This window comes from Mobula hypostoma, chromosome 10 (genome assembly GCF_963921235.1).
Source record: "Mobula hypostoma chromosome 10, sMobHyp1.1, whole genome shotgun sequence".
In the NCBI taxonomy this organism is placed as follows: Eukaryota; Metazoa; Chordata; class Chondrichthyes; order Myliobatiformes; family Myliobatidae; genus Mobula; species Mobula hypostoma.
The window spans coordinates 94,583,319-94,608,516 of record NC_086106.1 but is presented as its reverse complement, the minus strand read 5'-3'; the positions used below and the strand labels follow the sequence as shown (position 1 = coordinate 94,608,516).

Sequence of the window (25,198 nt, the reverse complement as noted above, 5' to 3'; positions counted from 1 at the left end):
AGAAAATTAGAAGCAATCTTTATGACTCCTCATTTAAATTTGAACAGACCTGGAGATCTTTTATTCAATATTTTCATTTAGTGTAATATATACCCTTCTTGTTTTTTTCACTGTTTTTAATGGAGGTCGGGATTGAGGACGTGATTTTAAGTTTAACTCTGTTTGGTTTCAAGTTAGCCCATTGCTTTGCGTTGCTTTCAGTTAGTTGCACGGTGGGTTTTTTTTTGGGTTTTTTTTTTCTTTTTCTCCATTGATATATATATAAAATTAGTATACTATTATGTTACCTTGGTATGTTATGTTTAAATTACATTGTTTGTAGTATTTTTTTGTATTAATATCTTCTGTAATTTTATTATATTCTAACAATGTATTAGTGTCTATATGGCTTACCTTTTTGTATACTTATTTAATAAAAAGATTTAAAAAGAAAGAAAATGAAAAAAACCTCATGGCATATCCTTCCAGAAAAAAAGGTCAAAGTTAGCATTGAGATGCAAACTATCAAAGGCGACCTGTTAAGACGATGGAAGCAGTAAACGTTCTAAGTAGCAATCTACTGCAATCAGACTGCTTTGCCCCGGAATAACTTGCATAGAGAAAGATCCTAACATTCCAGCACTGTATGTCAAATCCTTTCCAAATGATTCCAAAGTTTTCCCCCTCAACAAGCTTATCTTAAAAATGAGTATGGGGTTTGCCTTGAGATGACCATTTAACCTATCAATTTTATGTTCCCTCAGAACAATTCCAATCCCTCATTAGTTTCCCTAGAAACCATGGCCATTAATAAATAACATCAAATTTTGCGACCAACTACCTTCAAAGGAGCAATTTACAGTTAGCAAAAGAACCAGCACATCTTCAGGGTCACAGGATGAACATGCGAACTCAACATAGGAAGCTTCAGAGGGCAGAACCAGATTACAGGAGCTGAAAGACAGTGACAATACGTACTTGCAGCACCATGCCACCCGCTGTCATTTCCAGGGAAGAAAAATACTTTACCATCAGTCAATTTGACATCACTGTACTATTCCCAAATTTAATTTTAAACATGCAACAGAAATTTAATGATATGCAGGAAAAGGTTCTCTCCGGAAAAAAAAAATGACTTCTTGAAATGCTCAATCTATACGAGAGTTTTCTTGATTCCAGAAATTAGGTTATGGCACTTTTAGCCACCATCTTCTAACGATTACTCAGCAGCCTAAGATGCAGTTATATATAGAATGTGGTCTAACCAGATTACCAGGTTTAACCACTTCACCTGACATCTTGCTTCAACAATTACATAAACTATGCATTACTGCATAGCATATTAAGCATTGTTGGTCCTTTGGCAAACAACAATATGGAGCACATATCTTTCCTGCATGTCAAGTAGTTTACATATCATGCATTAAATCAGAAAATGGTTCAGTGTTTTCAATAGCTTATGGAAAGAAACACATTATTTTACAACCAATCATACTTCAACAGTGGATTAAGTATCATTTTGTTAAACTCATGGCTGAAATGACACCTTAAATGAGGTTTTATCACTCAAGACTTCCTATACCTATTAGTTTCCAGCACTGGTATGGGATTGTATTTAATAATGAGTACAATTCTAACTAAACATCATTCAATGTAATAAAAAAATAATCACATAACAATCAGGTAGATAAAATTCTAGACTGAGTAATGAAATATAACTGGTTTCGTCCAGGTGCATTAAAATATTCACTTTTCTGCTGTTTTGCCTTCTGGGCTTTAGAAAAACTAGTTTTGTTTACAATTACACTTAAGTGGCTCCTTGATCTTGTACTTCATCAAACTAAACGAGAATACTTTTGAAATGGGAACCAAACAAGGTAAGGAATGTTATTGTTCTCAAAGTGCAGAAGCAAAAATTGTAAAATAACTTATTTTACTATTTCTGCTGTTAATTTTAATCTTGTCAGGGTCTGCAATTCCTTCCTGCTAATTAGTTCTTATAAGTGTAAAAAACATTGTACAGTAAATTGTGTAAGCATTTCAAATTCCTAGGTGAAATGCTGTTCCTCGCAGGTGTGCTTTAAAGTACAGTGAATACAGAATACTTGGGAACTTCAACCCTCTTAATAATTCCAAAGATTACTACTCCTAAAAACTTCAAAAATCACTGAACACTAGTTTTGGTTTTAAGCAGGAACTAATTCAGGAGTAAAGTTTTTTAAAAAATGTTGCCAGATTTTGCATAGTTAACTCAAAAGTTGAAATCAAGCAAAACTGAACACCTTTTCAATGCAACATACACAAAACGCTGGAGGAACTCAGTAGGTCAGGCAGGTATGAGCCATAAATTGTATTTTCTCTTTGCTTTATGCAACACTAATATGTGGTGTCAATGCTGACGTGGTAGACCTATGGTGCAATTGGTCAGCTTGGAGTTTATAATCTTACAAGATGTGATGCCATCTTTCATCTGTGACTAATTGACAAATGTATGCAATTACATCAAGTGGAATCAGCAAACCTTAGAATGCTTTGGCCACACAATTAGCCGTTCTGGAAAGGTGCTGCCACGATGCACAAAATGTAAAGGATCAAACTTTAAAAAGGTTAGATTATAATTCAATGTTTCACAAAGCCAAACAAATATTTTTGTTGCAGCCCCTCTGCATGCTCCACACAACTAGCACTAATTTAGTCCCTTCATCTTCTTGTCCTTAAGTAGTCTTTCAGGAATCAAAGGAGATTTACTTCCACTCCAGTTTTGTAAATCCTGAAGTCGGTAATGACTTCATTATTATTGCGGGACTGACTGGACAGGCAACTGGGTATCTTGTGAGGTGCTCTCTCCTTCCATGACTCACAAAGGCCTTCTGAGTGTTCCTGATGATCAAGGTGCTCAGTAGCCCATCTTAAAAGCTACTTCTTCACTTGAGAAGTCATGAGCCAGGAGTTAGTGCAGATGATGCAATAAGCTTTGAAAACATCCTGATATTTTCCTCTTTAACGACCTGCACATCTTTTATGACAGAGCTCAGAAAAGAAGTATGTTTTAATATTCTTGCGTTGGACAGCTGAGCAACACGGTTGGCCCAATGTAGCTGGCAGAAAATCCTGGACTTTAATGCTGGGGATGTTGGCCTGAGAAAGGATGCTGGCGTTGATTTGCTCATCCTCCCACAGAGCTAGGAACATTTTGGAGAGCTTTGATCAAATATTTCTTGAGATGTTTGCTGTGAATAATCCAGACCTCAGAAACATAGGGCAGAGATCATAAGTTTTGAGCCAGTTAGACAGATGTTGATGAAAAAAAATTGGACCTAATCTTTTTCCATCACCATGATGCATCTTTTCCCCAAGGGAAAAAAATATCACATATAGAGATAACTTTCAGAACAAGTGGGAAACTGTAACCCACAGTAACGACATAATCGAACCAGGAGTCACCCAAACCCCTGCAGAATAGTTACTGCTTGCACTGAAAGCTTTAGTCTCTTCCATCCAGACAATGGGTCTGTACTCAAGGTGTGGATGTGGATTCCCGTTTCCCTAGAACGGACAGTGTTTACAGAAAGAGAATGATGAAAATCAAATCATAGGAAAGATTGACATGGCACATGTCAGGGAGGAGACTGGAATGGCAACTGCTATCTCCTGCAAATGCAGGCCAGTGCTTTCAGCTGGCTAGAAAGGACTTAAAGGCTTTTGTGCACATCGCAACATTTAGCTTCACGTGTTTAATCTCTGTGGCAACTACAGACCAGCAGTCAACGCACGTGGAGTGTTGTGGTTGTGCCGACACAAGTTTACAAGATACCACTTCACCAATGACCAACACCAAAGCTAGTGAAGAAAGAGAAAACCAATCTTGGGACAGAGCGTTGGGTCAGGGATGATTTGCTTCCACTCCACTGTGGATTTTTAAGGTGACTGATCAGCCCAACGGGAGACCTAGAGGTGGGACAGATGTTGAACAAGGCCAATGTTTGGGTTAGTGGGGAAAAAGGGCTCTCCTTTGCCATTCATGCTGAACTTCTTTGCCCCTAATGAATGGATCTAGATATTCTCAGTACTATCACAAAAGGTCTTTCTCAAATGTCCAAATGTGATCATCTGTTCATTCTAGTGTTCATCCAGACACTTCTTAAATGCTATAGTGAACCACTCTCAGGCAATTCATTCCACATATTTACCACTCTCTGGGTGAAGGTCGGCCTCCTTATATTCTCTCTGAATGTATTCCCTGTTCCCTCAAACTCATGTCCTCTCTTTTTATTTACTACTGATAAGATTCCTGTAGTCTATCTTATCTACATTCTTTACAACTGTATACATCTCAATCTCATTCCCTCTAATTTATTCCACTCCAGGAAGAAAAGACCTAGCTTCTCCTCATAACTGAACTGCTCCATCCTAGGCAACATCCCAAGGTGAATATCCCATGTACCCTTCTCCAGCACCATCACATCTTTCCTATACCTTCACCCAAAATGAGGTTTGACCAACATGATGCATTCTGTCCCAGAATACAAAATAATAGTGCAGCAAGTATGCCTAAGGCATCACGAATCTTGCCATGAATAAACTGAACTAGACCAAAGTATTCTCAACTGGAAACCTGCTGGAAAATTCTGTCCCTCTCCAGATTAAACCCACATCCTGTGGAAGAGCTTAAAGGGCTCCAAAGATATGCTCTTCAACCCATATAAAACCACACGTTTGACTTCCACTGGCTCATAGCTTTCTGCTCTAATTCCATGCACAGCCTCCCCATGGGTCAAAAATGCTTTGAATTCAATCAAGTTCTATGACAGAACTTATGGACACTAGGCTGATGTCATATGATTAAATGTCCTTCCGTTAATAGACGTCAGATTTTAACAATGAAACATTGTACCCAATACATAGCAGAAATCCCCAGCGTGTCTATTTGCATGAATAGAACACCTGCTTGAAGAGCCCAAACCAGTTACATTCTTCTTGTTCAAATGTTTTCCATATCTACCAACAAGTAGATAGGAACATTGCTGTTCCTTGCCAATTTATTCCCTCAACAGCAAACTCTTCTTAGGGAAGAGAAAACTTTGTAATATGGCATCTGCTAATTTCCAAAGGGTTATCAAGATGATTATCATTGCCTCATGCCAAGTAAACCACTAACATTTTCTCATTTATTTCCTTTCTGCTTTGCATATTTATCAGGACACAGCCTCCTATCCACCCTGCTTCCTAAAGCAACCACCGCTCCCAAAGGCAAAAGATGCTCCATCACTTGAATGTTGATGCAGAAAATTTGTTCTCGGAATAAACCCTTTGCCATCATTCCTATATTGACACCCTTTGACCAACAGTTTGCACCCTCTACTTGGGAATTTCTTCCCTCTTTCAATCCCAGCACAAACTTCTGCAACACAATAAACAGAAACAAATACATCTTTTCACTATCTTCACATTTATTCTACCATTTCTACATTAACCATTCCCCAACCTCTACTTTCTGCTTCCAGAATACTTATTTGACATTGAATCTGGTTTCTTTGTATTTTAAGGTGCAGCAGACTACCATTCTGCTTATTAAATCTGCACCAGCTCTCAAAGCAATCCATCAGTCTCAATCCACATTTATTCCTCTCGCCTATTCTCACTCCCCAACTAATTTTCACATATGCTTATTAGCTCCACCGATTTTTTTAAACAATGGGCAATTTACAAGAGCCAATAGGCCTAATAAACTGCATATCTTTAAGAATCAAAAGGAAATTCAGTACCCAAAGGAAAGCAATAAATTTACTGGGAGAACACGCAAACTCCACATAGACTGTAACCAAGGTCAGGATCAAATCCAGGTCACTGTAGCAATAAAACTGCAACGCTAACTCAGTGTAATTTCCGAATTTCAGTTAAACATCGGATCTACCAATGGATTCTTTCTGTCTTCTGTTATAAACAGAACAATCTTATTCTTCGCTTCATTCTCACTTGCTAAACCAAAGCAACACAACCCTCGACAGTCTACATCTTCTTTCACTGCAATCGAATAATTCCAAAGTAAAATAAATTCAATTAACCACCAGCAACGCACCCCGCCCAAGAAACGGGGGCTGTCAAATCGGTGAAAATAAAACTGCCAACTTAGCCAACCATATAATAATCATAATCAGAAACGTACCTTATCAATAGGTGCAGATGACATCTTGCAGCAGCTGTGTTCTTTTAAAATGCTGCAATTAATATAGACTGGAGACGGAGGAAAGAGGATTGATTGCGGTGTTGGAGACCGGGTGGGGGCGTGGGGGGTAGGATGGGAGACGAGTCTCGGGCCCGAATTCGATCTGCGAAAGCCCTTGATTTTGAATAAAGGAACCTACTCAGCAGTCTGCAAGGCTCTGACTGTAGACGCACACACTGAAGATAGGCTTATGGGCAGATGTTATGCACTAACGTTGGAAACGCAGCCAACGCTAGATCTTAATCGGTCGTGCTTTTTTTTTGCGCTGCAAAAGCGCTTGCAGTGGTTATGTAATATACCTTAACAGAAATGATACAGCAACTCCTTGTTCTAGCCTTCCCGAGCCAGCCCGGTCACTGCCCCCCGCCCCGAGCACCGCCTGGGTGATTCCTTCCCTCTCAGCAGGCCCTAGTCATCCTGACACCAAACCCTGTCAATAACTGTCTCCTCTCTCACAGAACACTAAGTATAACCAACGGCTGTTGAACTTCATAGGGAATAAACTACATATTCACCCTCCTGATCGCTTCCATTTCACCCACTGCCTTCCCGTTCTGTTTATAGCCGGAGTCGGCTTCCTAGCGACCTAGCAGTCGCCGACTCCGGAAATTTGCTTCTTTTCCGGTCAAGTACGCATGATTACTGGGAAATGTAGTTGTGTTATTAGAGGAACTGAGTGATAACGTTGCTATCTTAGTTAAGATAACATCCGAATCTCGGGGGAATACAGTTACGTGACTTTCTACAGGAATAATGTAGATGTTGAAAACTAGAAATAAACACAGAAAATGCTAAACCAACTCAGCACATAGGCAACGTTCGCGAAAAGAGAAAGAGTTCAGTTTTCAGGTCAATGGCCATAAAATTTAGAAGCAGATTAGGCCATTCGGTCCATCGATTCTGCTCCACCATTCGATCACGGCTGTTTTACCGTTCATGTTCGTTACCACGCTCTGGTCAGGAAGGTTACGACCAATTCCTTTGTTCCTGACATAATACAACTATTTGTTAATTCATCCAGCAAGGATTCAAATGAGCACTCATCTACTAACCAATAATAATTTCCTCCGGTAACTGACCTAGTTGGCTCCAAGATGATATTATAGGATTGGAAGCAAGTGTATTTGCCAAGATGTTCAGATCAAATAGATAACACATAGAACACAGAAACGGGCCCTTCAGCTCAGTGTTGTCCATGCTGACCAAGGTGTTTGGCTAAGCTAATCTGATTTGTCTACTTCTGACCCATCTAAAACCCTTCTTTTCTATGGACCTGTCTAAATCGTGTTTAAACATTATAATTATACCCATCTGTATTGTAACCTATATAGTCACCACCTTCTGTGTGGAAAAACTTGCCCCTCTTCATTTGAAAATAGTCTTTCCTGTCTCGCCTTAAACCTGTGCCCTCTAAAATTAGACTGCCCTGCTGACTACCTACCTTATCTATGCCCTTCAGAATTTTATAAACCTCTACAAGGTCACCAGTCGGTCTCCTTCACTCCACAGAAAACAATCCAAAACCATCCATTTCCCCTCATAACTCAAGCCCTCCAGTCCCAGCAACATCTTTCTAGTACTTTACTGCACCCACATCATTCCCTCTGGTTTAATTGCTTCATTCCTATTATATGGTGATCAGAACTGCAGTCTCACCAATGCCAGCTACAAAATGACATCCCATCCCAGCTCTTGTATTCAGTGCCCCTATGTGCCATACGCTGCCTTTACCACACTCTCTAACTGTGCCACTATTTTCTGGGAACTATTTATTTGTCTCTAAGTCTCTCTGTTCTACAATAGTCCCCAGGGTCCTACCATTCAGTGTGTATGTCCTGCCCTGGTACAATTCCCAGGATGTATTACAACTGATGCAATGAGTAGATAGAACAGGAAGAGCACTTCAGTTGACCAGGGACAGAAAGAGTGTAATTGGCTAGAATTCACCTCACTGATTGTGATCCTTGCTACAAGAAGTGTGGAAAGAATTGTCCTTGTGCTTTATAAATGGCCACTTGTACTGGAAAATGTATTCTCCATTCGTATTCAGAAAAACAGTGAGGCTGTGTGGCTGAGGACAAAGGTCAGTGGTGAACAGCTAACAAAAAGAAAGTCTTAAGTATTAACTGCCTAGAAATTTCAAAGATGGAAACTGAAAAAAAAGGTATTGTTTTCTTTCAGTACAGTATCTAGTTTATCAATAGTTTTTCTGTTCAATGATATATTTTAGCATTGTTTATTGCATTTTGAGCATTAATGACTTTACAGCAAACACATCTTACACTCAAGCGCTGGTCACCCTGGCCAGCCTCCTTTCACATTTCTGTCTCTTTCCCAGGTGTGGGTTTGCCTGTGTATCACACATAATGAAAAGGCATGACCTAGTTAACAGATGAAGAATTGCTTGAATGAAATATCAGAAAACAAACAGTAACCCCGATATGTGTAGTGAGGCTAACTAGCTCAGTTGCTGCTTTCAGCAGAGGTGGAGAAATGATGCAGCTTTCCAAATCTTCTTGCTGACAAATGCAGTATTCAAATGAATAGATAAAACATCTTAAAGCCGGATAATTTACTGTATTTGTATTTTAATGGAATCCAACCAATAAACATTACATTCCTTTTCAACTGCAGGGACTCAAAACATATCTTTATATATTCTGGATTATATTTTTGACAAGGCAAATTTCAACTCAATTATCTGAATAATATTATTAATTACAGATGATCATTTTATAATATAATTATCCTGAATATAAGCCCTTTTAGCAGATTCAAATAATCTGAGAACACAGTATTAAAACAGCAGCTAACAAAAATATCACAAAATTATGTTAACTACTATACATTTAAATTATATAAGTAATTCATGATTTGAACGTAAAAGTGACTGAACAAAGATGATCCTGTGTGCAAAAGTATTGTTCATTCATTACATCTTGGACAGAGGTGTCATTGATTCAACCCAGATAAATCAACCTTTCATTTCAAAAGCAATGCTCATTCATTTTGCACGCATAATATATCATATTAATCTTTTGGAGACATAAGTTTCTATGTGGTAGAACTTAGATTTTCATTTTTGATTTCATAACATTTGCAAAATTTTACCTCTCTCTTTCTTTCTTTTTTTTCCTGAAACTGCTGAAAGTTTCAAGCTGAAATTGAATTAACATCCACCCGTACATGAACCTAGCCAGCCTTCTTTTTGTGCCAAGGTGCAACACGCTTTACCAACAGCACATAGCACGAATAGTGATTTCATAAGACCATAAGACATAGGAGCAGAATTAGGCCATTTGGCCCATCTAGTCTGCTCTGCCATTTCTTCGTAGCTGATCCATTTTTCCTCTCACCCCAATCTCCTTCCTTCCCTCCCGTATCCCTTCATGCCCTGGCTAATCAAGAGTCTATCAACCTCTGCCTTAAGTATACATCAAGACTTGACCTCCACAGCTGCCTGTGGCAACAAGTGCCACAGATTCACCATTCTCTGGCTAAAGAATTTCCTCTTCTCCGCTCTAAAAGAACACCACTCTATACCGAGGCTGTGTCCTCGAGTCTTAGACTCTCCCACCATAGGAAACATCCTCTCCACATCCACTCTATTAAGGCCTTCCACCATACGATAAGTTTGAATTAGGTCACCCCTCATTCTCCTGAATTCTGGTGACATCCAACCATACATGAATTTGGGCTGGTGAATACCAGCCCAAAGCCACCAAATGCTCTTCATATGACAAGCCATTCAATCCTGGAATCATTTTCGTTACTGTCCTTTGAACCCTTCTCCAGTTTCAGCACATCCTTTCCAAGATAGAGGGCCCATACCTACTCACAATACTCCAAGTGAGGCTTCACCAGTGCTTTATAAAGTTTCAACAGTACATACTTGCTTTTATATTCTAGTGAGTCCTCTTGAAACGAATGCTAACATTGCATTTGGTTTCCTCACCACAGACTCAACCTGCAAATTAACCTTTAGGGAATTTCATATCTCTTACTAACTCTTCCTTCAGTTAGTCCTGACAAAGGGTCTCGGCCTGAAATGTTGACTGTACCTCTTCCTAGAGATGCTGCCTGGCCTGCTGCATTCACGGCAACTTTGATGTGTGTTGCTTGAACCTTTAGGGAATCCTTAGTTTTTTTGTATTTTCTCTCCATTTAGAAAATAGTCTACCCCTCATTTCTTCTACTAAAGTGCATGACCATACACTTCCACCACAATATTTCATCTGCCATTTCTTTCCCAATTCTCCAAATCTGTCTAAGTCCTTCTGTAGCCTCTTTCTTTCCTCAAATTACCTGCCCCTCCACCTATCTTCATATCATCTGTAAACTTTGCAACAAAGCCATCAGTTCTGTTATCCAAATCATTGACATATAATGTAAAAAGTATTGGTCCCAACACAGACCCCTGTGAAACACTGGCACTAGTCACTGGCAGCCAATCAGAAAAGGCTCCCTTTATTCCCACTCTTTGCCTCCTGCCAAAAAGATACGGTCATAGAAAAAACAAAAGATAAAAATAATATAGCCCAAGTCTCTGAGTGGCATGACTGTAGTCCTGGTTCAGTTTACCCTTCACTGAATGAGCTCCAGAGGGCAGCACTGAGTGAACACTGGAGGACTGCACCGACCAGACTTCTGGTATAGTACATTACCAATGTCCAACAGGGTCTTGCAATCTAATAAAAACACTGAAGACAATCAATCACATCACACACCATCACAGCACAATGATACGCACCAAGTCTAGGCAACAACACAACAATGGTACTCAACAAGTCCAACTCCATCACTACTGAGCAACTAGCTGATGGGATAGTCATGCAGTATTTGATGTTCTTAGTATCCAGCTGTGATTTGTATCATAAAAAAACGTACAGGATGAACAAATACGCTTTTGATTGGAGTGGCCACTGTGTCTGAGCATGCTGCCATCTTATCGGGTTTTGGATAATGGTTATGAGACACCAGCAAATCATGAGGAAGTCTCTCAAGACAACATTCATGATTTTTACTATATAAATGACTTGGGCTCAAATAACTTTGCATCATTTATAGTCTCCATACTATCAATTATTATGTCTGTGTTTCCAAAACAATAAAGGATCCTGTTTTATCACAATTTCTGTTTGAACATTCAAGCATCAGCTTTGGTTCTCTTCCACCACCCATTACTGTCCAATTACTTTTTTAAAAATTTGGGCAGGCAGTATGAAAATCTACTAGAGGTCACATCATGACTTTTGTACCTTCCTTCCATTTGCCAGAGACCTATACACAGCTGGGAGTTCATTAACCTCAGGAAAAATGAAAAAAAGAGTCCTTGTTACACATGATCACAGTTTGAGCTTTGGAAGCATGAACTGCTTTTTTGTTCCCAGACATTCAGTTTTCAGTACCTGTCTGCACCTAGAATTCATCTGTGTACTCAGGCAACTCTTGTTTGCTCAAGGTAACGAAATTGGTTGGGACAAGTTGAAATTGTGGTACAATGAGGCCTTACCCCTAAAAACAAGCTGGGAAGGGTATAGGTGGTCATGGTCATGTGGGGCAGGTGACAGGACATGATCAAAAGCACATTGCCTTTTCTCATACCAATTTAAATATGGAAGCTACCACGTTTCCACATCCATCTTTATAAATGATGCATCTCCTAAACCCTGTGCTTATTCAATTTGTACAGATTTAGAAGCGGGCTCTGGATATATTTTGGATGCTGCTCTCCTTTGCCATTAGTGTTACTTTTCCTTGGTCTATCCATAAAAAGTAAAATCATCTGCATCTGATTGCTTCTGCTTTTTGTTTTCCCATATTTTTTCCTGCTTTCTTTCATTGATTTGGTGTTCATAATGCACATGCACCCACCAACTGAAAAGCACCAGGATGTATCAGATTGAGTATTGCATGAGATGCTCTCCACGGTAGAATTCTAAGAATACTCATACGCCTTGTCCGGTCTTGGGAAGAATGATACCTGAGTAAGCATGAACCCTTGGAGTGAATATCATCTGTTAAAATGCTAAGTCTGAATCAAATCATTACAGTGTGAACAGTTATATAAAGATCATATGCGATATTCATTAGTTCAGGCAAATGTTAATACTGATTTTATTACTCTGTTAAAGGGCAATTCAAAAAGTGAATTAACATTGTGAAGAATACTGTGAGCAGGATCAGCTATAAACTTCCACTCTTATAATACCAAGCACAATAAGACTTGATCGAACTATGTTTTTAATTATGATACTTTAAGGAAAATCATTTATGTGACTGTGTGTCTCTAAAGGTCATGCTTGTCACTTGCTGAGAGCTGTCTGCACTTTGTTCGCTTTCTTCTGGAGCAAATATTGATAGCAGGAAAGGAGCCAGGAAACCCATTAAACACTTAATACAATGCCCATTATCCATTAAATATCGGATTTCTACATGGAGGTAATGAGGATGTCTTATTAAAGGCATTTCTATTATATTGAATGTAAGATTAATTCCATTTATTTATACAGCTATTTGATGTTTTTTAAAGTTTCTCCTATCTCCCAGTTTGGCTCCTGTTTTGTAATGAAGATATTGGTATTGGATCTGTGAATACTGAATCAGAATCCGGTTCACCGGCATGTTATGAAATCTGTTGTTTTGTGGCAGCAATGCAGTGCAATACATAAAGATGACTATAAGTTACAATATGAATTTAAATAAATAAATAATGTAAAAGAGGAATAGTGATGTATTGCTCATGCACCATTCAGAAATCTGATGGAGAAGGGGAAGAAGATGTTCCTAATTCGTTGTGCATCTTCAGACTCCTGTACCTCATTCAAACAATCGCTTTTATTGGTAAAAATCAAAACAATGTTCGAGAGTGAATTCACTTTGAGCCCTGCTGCAGGGGAGTCTGACGAGGAGTTGGTGGGACTGATTGCATAGAAGGCATGCAGAATTAAATGCAATGAGAAGCCTGCGAGAGAGCTGGTGTCATTATCAAGGGGCATGGAGATGCTTAACAGCGATTTAGTGCTCAGGAGATATTTGTGTGGAACTCAGAGCCCATCCATTCCAGTATAGAACTGTTGGCCATCTCCATTTGAGCACTTTAGAGGCTATCAAAGATAGAGGTTCCATTAAAGCAGAAGCAGCAGACCCCAAGCTTTTGGGTATTTCAGTACAGGCTCAGACTACTAGCATAATTCCTCTGGACTACTGATGCACCAGGCCTTGTAGTTCATGAACTTACAAGACAGCCAAGATCTTACCCAGCATTGAGTCTCTGAGCCCAAATACACTTGACTGAGTAATGACAAAAGGGTTAAATATTGTTAATGTCTCTTGGTCTGATACTACTATCCCTGATGCCCTCCTGGCTAGAATCAAGACCACAAGCGAAATTACAGTTAAAAAACGGTTTCTTGATGCTGCAACACAACTTAAACTCTCTGAGCTGGTTAGATTATCTGATCCATGTGACTTAAACTGCTCAGTAAATGATTCTTTCAACAATAACTTGACTAATTTATTAAGCACAAAGGCCCGACTTCAGTGTTAAAAAGAAATCACTGAGTAAAATGTCACCATGCCTGGACAATTCTGCCTGTGAACTCACGAGATCATGCAGAGTAGCTGAAAGAAAATGGATGAAGGTTGGGCTAGAAGTCCACCTTAATATTTTCAAGAAAAAATTGTCAGTGACCTTAGGCTCAACACTGATTGCGACAGCGTCTCGGTTTTAATTCTCCTCGATCTTAGTGCTGCCTTTGACACAATTGACCACAACATTCTGCAAGATTGACTCGAGATCTGAGTTGCCCTTTCTAACAGGTTTCACTCAGAGAGAACATTTTTTGTCTGTCTTGGATATCATTTTTCTAAGAGATTTGACGTACCTTTAGATGTTGTTCAGGGAAGCTGTCTTGATCCCCTACTCTTCTCCTTATACATGCATAAACCTGATTTCCACGGTAATGCAGATGACACACAATTTTACATCTCGGTTGGGCCTGATGATAACATCCTATCTTCTTTAACTTCAGGCATGTTTGCAATAAACAAAGAGATGGGCAATAATTTCCTAAAACTAAATGAAGATAAAAGTGAACACAAGGAAATTTGCAGATGCTGGAAATTCAAGCAACACACACAAAATGCTGGTGGAACACAGCAGGCCAGGCAGCATCCATAAGAAGAAGCACAGTCGACATTTCAGGCCAAGACCCTTCATCAGGACTAACTGAAAGAAGAGATGGTAAGAGATTTGAAAGTGGGAGGGGGAGGGGGAGATCCGAAATGATAGGAGAAAACAGGAGGGGGAGGGATACAAGGCTGGAGAAGGGAGAGGATCATGGGACCTCAGTCAGTCCAAATTGGGAGCAGCATCTCTAACACAATCACAGTGAGCATGGGGGCCCCCCAGGACTGTGTGCTCAGTCCACTGCTGTTCACTCTGCTGACCCATGACTGTGCTGCAACACACAGCTCAAACCGCATCATCAAGTTCGCCGATGACACGACCGTGGTGAGTCTCATCAGCAAGAATGATGAGTCAGCATACAGAGAGGAGGTGCAGCGCCTAACGGACTGGTGCAGAGCCAACAACCTGTCTCTGAATGTGAACAAAACAAAAGAGATGGTTGTTGACTTCAGGAGGACATGGAACGACCACTCTCCGCTGAACATCAATGGCTCCTCCGTAGAGATCGTTAAGAGCACCAAATTTCTTGGTGTTCACCTGGCAGAGAATCTCACCTGGTCCCTCAACACCAGCTCCATAGCCAAGAAAGCCCTACTTTCTGTGGAGGCTGAGAAAAGTCCATCTCCCACCCCACATCCTCACCACATTCTACAGAGGTTGTATTGAGAGCATCCTGAGCAGCTGCATCACTGCCTGGTTCGGAAATTGCACCATCTCGAATCGCAAGACCCTGCAGTGGATAGTGAGGTCAGCTGAGATCATCGGGGTCTCTCTTCCCGCCATTAGAGACATTTACACCACACGCTGCATCCGCAAAACAAACAGCATTATGAAGGATCCCACGCACCCTTCATACAAACTCTTCTCCCTCCTGCCATCTGGCAGAAGGCACCGAAGCCTTTGGGACCTCACGACCAAACTATGTAGCAGTTTCTTCCCCCAAGTCATCAGACTCCTCAATACCCAGAGCCTGGACTGACACAAAGCTACTGCCCTCTACTGTGCCTATTGTCTTGTTTATTATTTATTGTAATGCCTGCACTGTTTTGTGCACTTTATGCAGTCCTGGGTAGGTCTGTAGTCTAGTGTAGTTTTGTGTTGTTTTATGTAGTTCAGTGTAGTTTTTGTATTGTTCATGTAGCACCATGGTCCTGAAAAACATCGTCTCGTTTTTACTGTGTACTGTACCAGCAGTTACGGTCGAAATGACAATAAAAAGTGACTTGACTTCACTTGACTAGGGAGAAAGAAAAGGGGAGGGGAGCCAAACTCAGGTTGGAGGAACAACATCTTATATTCCGTCTGGGTAGCCTCCAACCTGATGGCATGAACATTGACTTCTCTAACTTCCGTTAATGCACCTCCTCCGGTTCTCACCCCATCCCTTATTTATTTATTTATTTGCTTTTAAAAATTTTTTTCCTTTTTTTTCTCTCTGTCCCTCTCACAATTACTCCTTGCCTGCTCTCCATCTTCCTCTGGCGCTCCCCTCCCCCTTTCTTTCTCCCTAGGCCATGATCCTCTCCCTTCTCCAGCCTTGTATCCCTTTTGTCAATCAACTTTCCAGCACTTAGCTCTATCTCTCCCCCTCCTGTCTTCTCCTATCATTTTGGATCTCCCCCTCCACCTCCCACTTCCAAATTTCTTACTATCTCTTCTTTCACTTAGTCCTGACAAAGGGCCTTGGCCCGAAACGTCGACTGTACCTCTTCCTAGAGATGCTGCCTGGCCTGCTGCATTCCACCAGCATTTTGTGTGTGAAGATAAAAGTGAAAAACTTTTAGATGATCCCAAAGCCAAAAGAGATAAACTTCTTGATAAACTTGGGAATTTGGCTCCCTTTGTAAAATCAGCAGGAACAAGCCTGGGTGTTTTCCTTGAACAGATTTGAACTTTAAATCCCATATAAAGAAAGTAACTTGAGCAGCATTTCTACACTTAAGAAATATTGCAGAGGTAAGTCTATTTCTGTCATGTAATGATGCTGAAAAACTAATTCACACCTTTATATTGAACAGACAGGATTACTACAATGCACCTTTTACTGGCCTTCCAAAGCAATCTATTGATAAACTTCAACTCATTCAGAATGCCACTACCAAAGTTTGAACTAAAACCAGGATGAGGGAACTTATCACTCCCATCCTTTCTAGTCTACATTGGCTTCCTGGATCTTTTAGAATTGATTTTACTCGTCTCTTACTTGTTTTTAAAGCTCTCGATGATCAGGGACCGGAGTACATCACAGAATTGGTTTTGTTTTATAATCCTGCTCCAGCTCTCAGGTCTTCTTCTGCCGGTCTCTTAAATTTAAACCATCTCCCTCAAAAGATAATTGACAGGTCAGCTATTTTGAACCATGCTCCCAAACTATGGAACTCAAGCTGTAAAATTATAAGGGATGGAGGCCTAGCTGACACTTCTAAACGCCAGCTCGAAGACTATTTATTTAACCTTGTTTTTAACTGACATTTTGACTTTTATTTTTATGTTTCCACTTTATCCCATTGTAGAGAACTTTGAACCACTTTGTATGAAAAATGTTCTACAAATAAATTACTATTATCATTATTATTGTAGCATGACCAGCAAACTGTACTTTAATGTAAGGTACTGGAATTGCCAAAGTTCTGTCATGAGAAATAGCTTAATAAAGCACAAATCTGGCATTCCTTTCAGAAAGGAAGTTTTTGTGCTCCTCCTGAAATTCTTCTAGTACCTTGCTGTAGCTTGGCATCTAGCAGGCAGCTCTGGACTATTGTCCTTCCCAGCCTAGATGGCACAGTATCTAGACTCTAAGATCGTCCTTTAAGACCAGTTATAGTCTCCTCCACTGGTCATCAGCAGTTATTTATCAGCTTTGCTTGAAGCACTGTAATAGCATTTGACAGGAGTACTTAGATAATGACAGTGACATAGAGAAGATACCCTAGCAGCTTGAAGAATAGAAGGTTAAGCCCAATGTATTGTTATTTGGTTTATAATTTAATACAGCCATTGAATACTACAGCACAGAAACAGACCTTTTGGCCCATCTAGTTTATGCTGAGCTATTATTCTACACCCTTCATCGCTCTCCCATGTACTTATCCAAATCTCTCTTAAATGCTGAAATTGAACCCACATCCACCACTTGTGCTGACAGCTTGTTCCACATTCTCACCGTCATCTGATTGGAGACGTTTCCCCCATGCTCCCCTTAAATGTGTCACCTTTCACCCTTGTTACGTACCCCGTAACTGGGTTGCCAAACCAGCAGAAATGGATCACTCAGTTGGAGTCTGGAGTACTAGAACTAAGAAAGTTTTATTAAAGAAACAAGCAACACAGTAATCGAAAGGATAATAAATGCAACAATTCAACAATGATAACCACACATGTGCACAGAATTGAGATAACAGCATCAATCAAGCTCTATCGTTGTCTAGGGGTAAATGACCAATTTCAAAATGACTCAAAGTTCAGTCCAGTTTGTAGTTCAGTTCGCAGTAATCGTTGCCATGGCGGTGGACAACGTGGGGGAAGAGAGAGATAGAATAGGAACAACTCATCATTCAGAACGGCTTCACTCACAGACCAGCAAGATGGCTCACAGACCAGCTTTTGGGCGGGTCCTTGGTGATGTCACCTGAGGTCACCGACTGTGACCACTCCTCCAGATGCGGTCGATCCTCTGCAGTGAACCCGGCACCCAGGCAAGGGTGGACACACACCGGGTTCCCGCTGATCGTACCTTTCCACCCTGTGCGTTGTCCGGTACTTCTCACCACTCGTGAGAGGCGCACCGCTTCCAGGGTCTCGTTACCTCGGGTGGCGTGTGTGTCTGTCTTAGCGAACCTGTCCCTTTTTATCCCCCTGCTGGGGTATCGCCTGTCCATCACTTCAAACAGTTCAGGGTTCAAAGGGGGGAGCCGCTCCAGACAGCTCTTCCTCCCACATCCCTTCATTACACATCTCCAGACGCTGCTCCATTGTTCCTTATCTCTCCTTCCCCTGAGGGCAGGTGGCAGACCAACTGCTGATGCCACTGATGCTAGCCCAGGCCAGCAAACATCTTAATTTTATGTGTATTCTCGTAACACCCTTAACTCATGACCTCTCGTTTTAGTCTCACCCAATCTCAGTGGATAAAGCTTGCTTGAAATGTTTATTTTGTGGTGTCTGTTATTTTTGCCATATAACCATGCACATTCTCTGATGGTCAGTAACATTAACACCATAAAACATAGGAGCATAATTAGGGCATTCAGCCCATCACATTTGCTCCACCGTCCCATAATAGCTGATGTGTTATCCCTTTCATCTTCATTCTCCTGCCTTCTCCCTGTAACCTCTGACACCCTGACTAATCAAGAACTTATCAACCTTCACTTTAGATATACCCAATGACTTGGCCTCCACAACCGTCTGTGGCAACGAATTCTCCCTGGCTAAAGAAATTCCTCATCTCCGCTCTAAACTGACATTCCCCTATTCTGAAGCTGTGTCCTCCGGTCCTAGACTCCCCACTATAGGAAACATCCTCTCCACTATCTAGGCCTTTCAGTATTCAATAGGTTTCAATGGGATCACCCCTCATTCTTCTAAGTGAGGGACAGTTGGTGATGCAGAAATTCTTCAAGATAGGCAGGGAAGAAAGGACTGGTGGACATCACCACCTCCTTTTCTTTTCCTCCGCCTGCTTTCCTCCTCCTTTCACACTCGTGCTCTTCACAATGAAATTGGAAGCATGGATCACCCCTCATGATTTTAAGGCTGGGTGGCATGTAGCAGACCATTACAAATCTTGTTCTTTCTCTCCAGAATACTGATGGATTTCCCCAGAGCAGTTCAGTATATACTATTTCAGCACGCCAATGGTCTGCTCTAGCATTATTTCACCTGGCAGGCTGGTTTTCATTGCATGTACGTCATCCACATACACGGGTTGTGCATTAAGCCAATTCCGATCTCTGCAGTACCTAGGCAGAGTCTGAGCAGATCATGACTCTTGGGAGGCAGCTCTATCGAGATAATAGGTTTTAAATCTCATTGAGCCATGACCATCCTATAATTATTTGGGTTTCATGCAGTTAAATTCAGAAGGCAACCAATCTAGTGTGTGTGATTTACATTCTGTATTGCATCCCATCCAACAGTTTCTGCTACAATTGCTTCAAGTCCAGTAATACCTCAGTTTTAAAATTCTTATCCATATTCCTGAATTCCTACATGACTTCTCTATTCTCTTTGCAAGGTCTCGGTCACAGTAACCTTCTCCAGATCTACAACTCTTATAATGACTACACTACCTCATTTTTTTTCTTTTTACATTACTCCAGGAAAGGAATTTCACTTTGACGTAACCAGCCATGTTTTCAACTGGCAACCGTAATGTATTTCTCATGGGTTCGGGGTTGGTTCAGCTTCTTGCAAAAACAGACAAACAGCTGGAAGAGCTATCAAATCCTGATGCAGATTTTTAACCCAAAACGTCAATTCCCTTCCCTCCACAGATGTTGTTCGACCTGCTGAATTCCTCCAACAAGATTGTTTGATCCATCCTCTGAAGTTCCTTGTGTCATACATAGACTGACACAAAAAGACACTGGAATCTCTTACTAGCTATTCCTTCAGTTAGTCCTGACGAAGGGTCTCGGCCCGAAGCGTCGACTGTACCTCTTCCTAGAGATGCTGCCTGGCCTGCCGCGTGCAACGGCAATAATTTAAACAGAAAATTATCCTGGACAAGTTTATGTGCTATTTAGAAATTGACACTCAAGTAAAGAAAACTTAGGAAGCAATAGAATGTTTCTGATCTCCAGAAACGAATTTATTCTGCCTTCACTTCCAAGTCCCAGCACCCAGCCGGAACCATGTTCTGTCTCCAGTCGCAAACGAATGAGTCGGAGCGCAGAACAGTCGGACCGGAAATGCCGATGGGCGTTTGGGTGAATCCCGCTTCCGGACTGGTAGCTCATTCATTCACTGCACTGGTCTTCAGCAGGTAAGTTTTTCGTGTCGTTTCTTCTGAGGAAGTGTGCAGAGCTTGTCTGCTTCCCCTGGCTTCTATCATAACATTCCCGCGCTCGGCCTGAGGCCCAACATCACAGGAGGGCTACTCCGCAGAAAATTATTTTGCATCTAATTTTAAATTATTGTCACACTTGTTAAAAATGTAGGCGGGGGTTTATTTGTAAAGAAACTTTCCCAAAATTCAGCGGATAAATGCACAAGGCAGAACACTCCGGGCCTGAGTCTTTGTGTTGAGTTCCCAGATGGCCACAGCTGCCTCCTGCATCGCCTTCTGCTATCAATGTGTACACTTCCTGGGAGTCATTGGTTGTTTTTGTTGTCGTAGAGTGCAGGACTGGGGATTTCAGTTGACCAGAATTGTTGACCACGAGTTGTTTTACTTTTATGGAAATAGACTCCCACTTCTGCATCATCAGAGGGGAGGCACCTTCCTCCTTCCTTCTCAGTCCTGAAGAAGGGTCTCGATTGTTTATTCTCTCCTATGAAAGCAACCTGACCTGCTGATTTCCTCCATCATTTTGTGTGTGTTGCTTTGGTATAAGCAATTGTTGGAATATTGCAGGAAATTATTTGGTAGTGGACATATATAGGTACTTTTTGTTGTCATTTGAGCTGCACCGCCACCTAATGTAAGTTGTTAATACAGAGCAAATACAGTTTGATTCACATCTTGAAACTAAAAATGCAAGACCGAAGATTAGAACTGGTGAGTAAATATGGTAATTAGAATGTCAATATATATTTAAAAAGTTGAGTTTGTAGCACGTCATTGGACATGTTTTTCAATACATTTGTTCAGACTGTATATCACTCTGTAAATAATGTGTGTGATCTCTTTCTTTCATTTGTATGAATTCAGTGACATGTGAACTTGAAATGACCAGAAAGCAGTCCGAGATACAGTAGTCCACAAAATCCATAATTTTCAAGCTCAGTGCAAAGGCTCAAGGCAAGGACTTGTCAGAATTGAACTGGGCAATCTTGGAGTTCCTTGTTTTGTTGGGAAATAATTAGAAGTTGTGTTTGATAATTTTATTTGGAGTGGAAAGTGCTCATGGATTTTGCTGACTGTTTATTGCAGTGATCAGATGTCAATATTGTGTGTGAGAAAGGTCATTTTGAGCCGTGATATTAATACCATGCATCAATATAGGTTTGTCATCATTTATGTGCTAGCTGGTCAAAGCAGAATCCAATTAATGCCCACCTTGGTGTTTATTGTATCCATTTGTGCCAGGTTTCTGGGACCGAGGCGTGGGTACTACAGTTGTAGTTGAGTGTGATGCTGATTTTTTTAAACTGTCTTTCACTGGTTTAATTCCATACTTGTTTGTGTTTCAGCATGATGAATGAACTGTGGACTCCAATTGCAAAACAATACAACCCATTAAAAGCTGGAAGCATTGATGGGACAGATGAGGAACCCCACGACCGAGCTGTCTCAAGAGCAATTGCAGCCAAATACAGACCCAATAAGGGTGTTATAGGAGATCCCCACCTGACACTCTTTGTTGCCAGGTTGAATCCTCAGACAACAGAGGAAAAGTTAAAAGACACATTCTCCAGATTCGGAGACATCCGTAGATTGAGGCTCGTGAGGGATATTGTCACTGGGTTTTCCAAATGCTATGCTTTCATTGAATATAAGGATGAACGCTCACTATTAAAGGCACATCGGGATAGCAATAAATTAGTGGTGGACCAAAATGAAATATTTGTTGATTTTGAGTTGGAACGGACTTTAAAAGGATGGGTCCCACGGAGATTTGGTGGAGGATTAGGAGGTAAAAAAGAATCTGGCCAGCTTCGATTTGGTGGGCGGGATCGACCGTTTAGGAAGCCTTTCAGCCTGCCAGCACTGAAAGCAGAACTGTACACGGAGGGACCAGTTGACAAAATGGATAGAACACGGGATAACCGGCAGTGGGAGAGAAGTCGAGATCGAGAAAGGAGAAGAGAAGAGAGGGGCGAGGAAAGAGAAAAGCATGATGGAGATAGAGAGCGATACAGAAGCAGAGAACGGGATCATAAACGCCAAAGGGATGAAGATCGATACAAAGATGAAGACAGACACCAACGCAGGGAGAGGCATAAAAGTCGACGGTAGAAGGCTATTTTCTTTCTTCTACCACTAGGGAAATATAAAAACTCCTAACAAACAGTCTACCTAACCTTTTTATTGTTTAATTTAAATGTGCATTGTGGAATGAAATATTTTATCATTGTTTATTTGTATGAACAGATGTTACTGGCGAGGAAAGTTTCTCAGTGCTATATCATTATCTTATTTATATTTATCTATATACGCACACACATATATAACACATTTCCCTCAAGTTTTCAACATTGTATTTGGATACAGATGATCCTGTTGCATTTTGCTTAGCTATCTGCTTTAATAAGATTATAGCAAATGTGATAATGATCCTAGCAACTATGTATGTATTAATGGATAGGGATAATAATAAAAAGGAATTCTGCCCATCATAAACTTTACTGATATAAATCCAATGTAGTTCTGCAATTATTTCTCCAAGTGAATAAATAACTTCCCAGTTCTCTTATCTGCAATTATAGACTGTCCCTGGGTAAAGAAATTTGGATCAAGCTTGACTTGTGTGTAAATCAAAGAACTGTGGCTGCTGGAAAACTGAAATAAAAGCAGAAAATGCTGGAAACACTGACAAATCAGAATCAAAATCAGGTTTAATATCATTGGCATATGTCATGAAATTTGTTGACAACAGTACATTGCAATACATAAACAACAGTAAATTACATTAAGTATGTATGTGTATTAAACATTTTAAATGAGTAATAATGTAGCATTCATGTTTTCAATGTCCATTCAGAAAAATTGATGGCAGAGGGGAAGAAGTTATTCCTCAATCATTGAGTGCGTGCCTTCAGGCTCCTCTAACTCCACCCTGATGGTAACAATGAGAAGAGGTTAGGCCCTGGGTGTTGTGGGCCCCTAATGATGGTTGCTGCCTTTCTGAGGCATCGCTCCTTGAGGATGCCCTGGCTGCTGGGGAGACTAGTGTCCATGTTGGAGCTGACTGAGTTTACAACTAACTTTAGCTTATTTCTATCCTGTGCAGTGGCCTCACCATACCAGAAGGTAATGCAGTCAGGTAGATTGCTGTCCATGTTGCAAGTGTCTTTGGTGACATACTAAATGTCCTAAAGCTCCTGTAGAAAGAGAAATTAACATTTCAGGTCAGAAAACATTTGTCAACAACCAATTTTTGACAATCTTCTAGCTAAAAAAGTAAATTCTGTTTCACTTTCCATAGATGCTGCTGAACCAGCACTTTCTGGCCTTAATTCAGTTTTAGAGAATGTATTATTTAGTATTTAATTTAGTTGCATAAATCCGTATTTTTTTAATAACTTGGTTGCTTGCAGTTTTCAAGGAAACAAATTAGTAGCTTTTATACTTGTTTTAAATGGTGATTTGCTGATTTTATTTACTCAGACCTATTGGTTTAAATGCACAATATAATAAAATATACTACTTTTGTTAATGTTGAATAATGGTGTTCAAATTTTGTAATATTTAATTTTTTAAAGTAGGGTTTTCTGTCTTATCTTTTGGATACATTAAACATATTTTATTACTGACCATTGTATAGGCTAGAAGCCTTATCCATTAGTATTCTAGGAATTTCCTTTTCCATCATTTTAGTTTGTAAACATTACTGAATGTAAACGGGATATGATTTTATTTAATTACTCATTTCCATGTTGTCCAAGGTGCCACAAAGTTAGATTGTGCGTTGTTCAGCCTGCGGTTCAGCAAAACCAAGACTAATTCACAGCATCATTGGTATCGTCTCTGGCTAATGAAAAAGTGAGCCAAAGTTCCATGATTTTTCCTACTATCTCTTGCCTTGGTGTGCCAAAACCAAATGGAAGGACCAAGTAATGCATTTGCTCAAATCATCTTAAGTCGGTAAACTTAGAATTAACCCTAACCAATAAGAAAAACTTTTGTCAGATATTGTGTATTTTTATGTAGAGAGCACTGCTCTCAGGTGGTTCACCCAATATGTTTTGATGAGGGTAACCCAGTTGATTATGTAGAATTGTCCTTAGTTGGAGGTATTCCAATGGAATTTCTTTTGCCCACAGGAGAGATAAAAATCTGATGTAGCAGTGCCATGGGAATGAACTACACAATGTGTTTAACTGCATTTGGATTTGTTTAACCAGAAAGCAGCAGGATTTTGAGGGGGGAAATAGGGACTGGGTTTGATACCAGAACAATAGTAGAAACCCAAGTTCATCTATTTACTTATGTTATCAAAAAGAAACTTGCATCAAGGTGCAGTGTAACAAGCAAGCCATTACTTCTGTAACATACTTCAACAAGCTCTTTCTTATTTTATGTGGCAAAACATGCCAAGGTACCTTAATGGGGTTATTATCAAAATAGAAATAAAGGAGAAATATGCAAAATTCTGCAAATAGGGGGTTGATTGAAAAATTTCTACAAAGGACTTTCATCTTTAACATCTAATGTTTATGGTCTGCTTGATAAAAGAAAGCCTACCAATTGAGCCAAGGACAAGAATAACCTAAATCATTATTGGAGAACAAAATGCAACAGCAGATGAGCTACAGTTCCTTGTAGCAGGATATTAGTACTCATTTTTGATTCTTCTTGGTGACACCCTGTACAGCAAAGCTTAACATAATTTTACATGTTATACTACTGGCAAATTTGCTGTTATGGGTTAAAGGCCATGCTTGTAATGTCTTACCAGCACTATAAGTGGCAAAAA

At 40.3% G+C, this 25,198-nt stretch overlaps 2 protein-coding genes across 4 annotated transcripts in view; one reads left to right on the top strand and one right to left on the bottom strand.

The window, feature by feature from the left end:
* Window positions 1–6,826, bottom strand: part of LOC134353044 (ubiquitin-like protein 3) — a 34,270-nt gene extending 27,444 nt beyond the window's left edge. Inside the window, exon 1 of one of the 2 annotated variants that reach the window (XM_063060872.1) lies at window positions 6,721–6,826. In XM_063060872.1, the coding sequence (XP_062916942.1) occupies window positions 6,721–6,738 (18 nt within the window). In that variant the 5' untranslated portion in view covers window positions 6,739–6,826. Of the gene's footprint in view, window positions 1–6,145 lie in introns of both variants that reach the window. The other variant, XM_063060871.1, reaches the window with a different exon arrangement.
* Window positions 6,827–20,299: 13,473 nt separating this feature from the next.
* On the top strand, window positions 20,300–23,916 carry snrnp35 (small nuclear ribonucleoprotein 35 (U11/U12)). 2 transcript variants are annotated; one of them, XM_063061403.1, is made up of 2 exons: window positions 20,300–20,382; window positions 21,753–23,916. In XM_063061403.1, exons 1-2 carry the CDS (start codon window positions 20,309–20,311, stop codon window positions 22,516–22,518), a joined length of 840 nt encoding a protein of 279 aa, XP_062917473.1. In that variant the 5' UTR covers window positions 20,300–20,308; the 3' UTR covers window positions 22,519–23,916. The 2 variants fall into 2 exon arrangements, with proteins under 2 accessions (XP_062917473.1, XP_062917474.1); XM_063061404.1 differs by lacking the exon at window positions 20,300–20,382 and adding an exon at window positions 20,499–21,117.
* The last annotated feature ends 1,282 nt before the right edge of the window (window positions 23,917–25,198 follow it).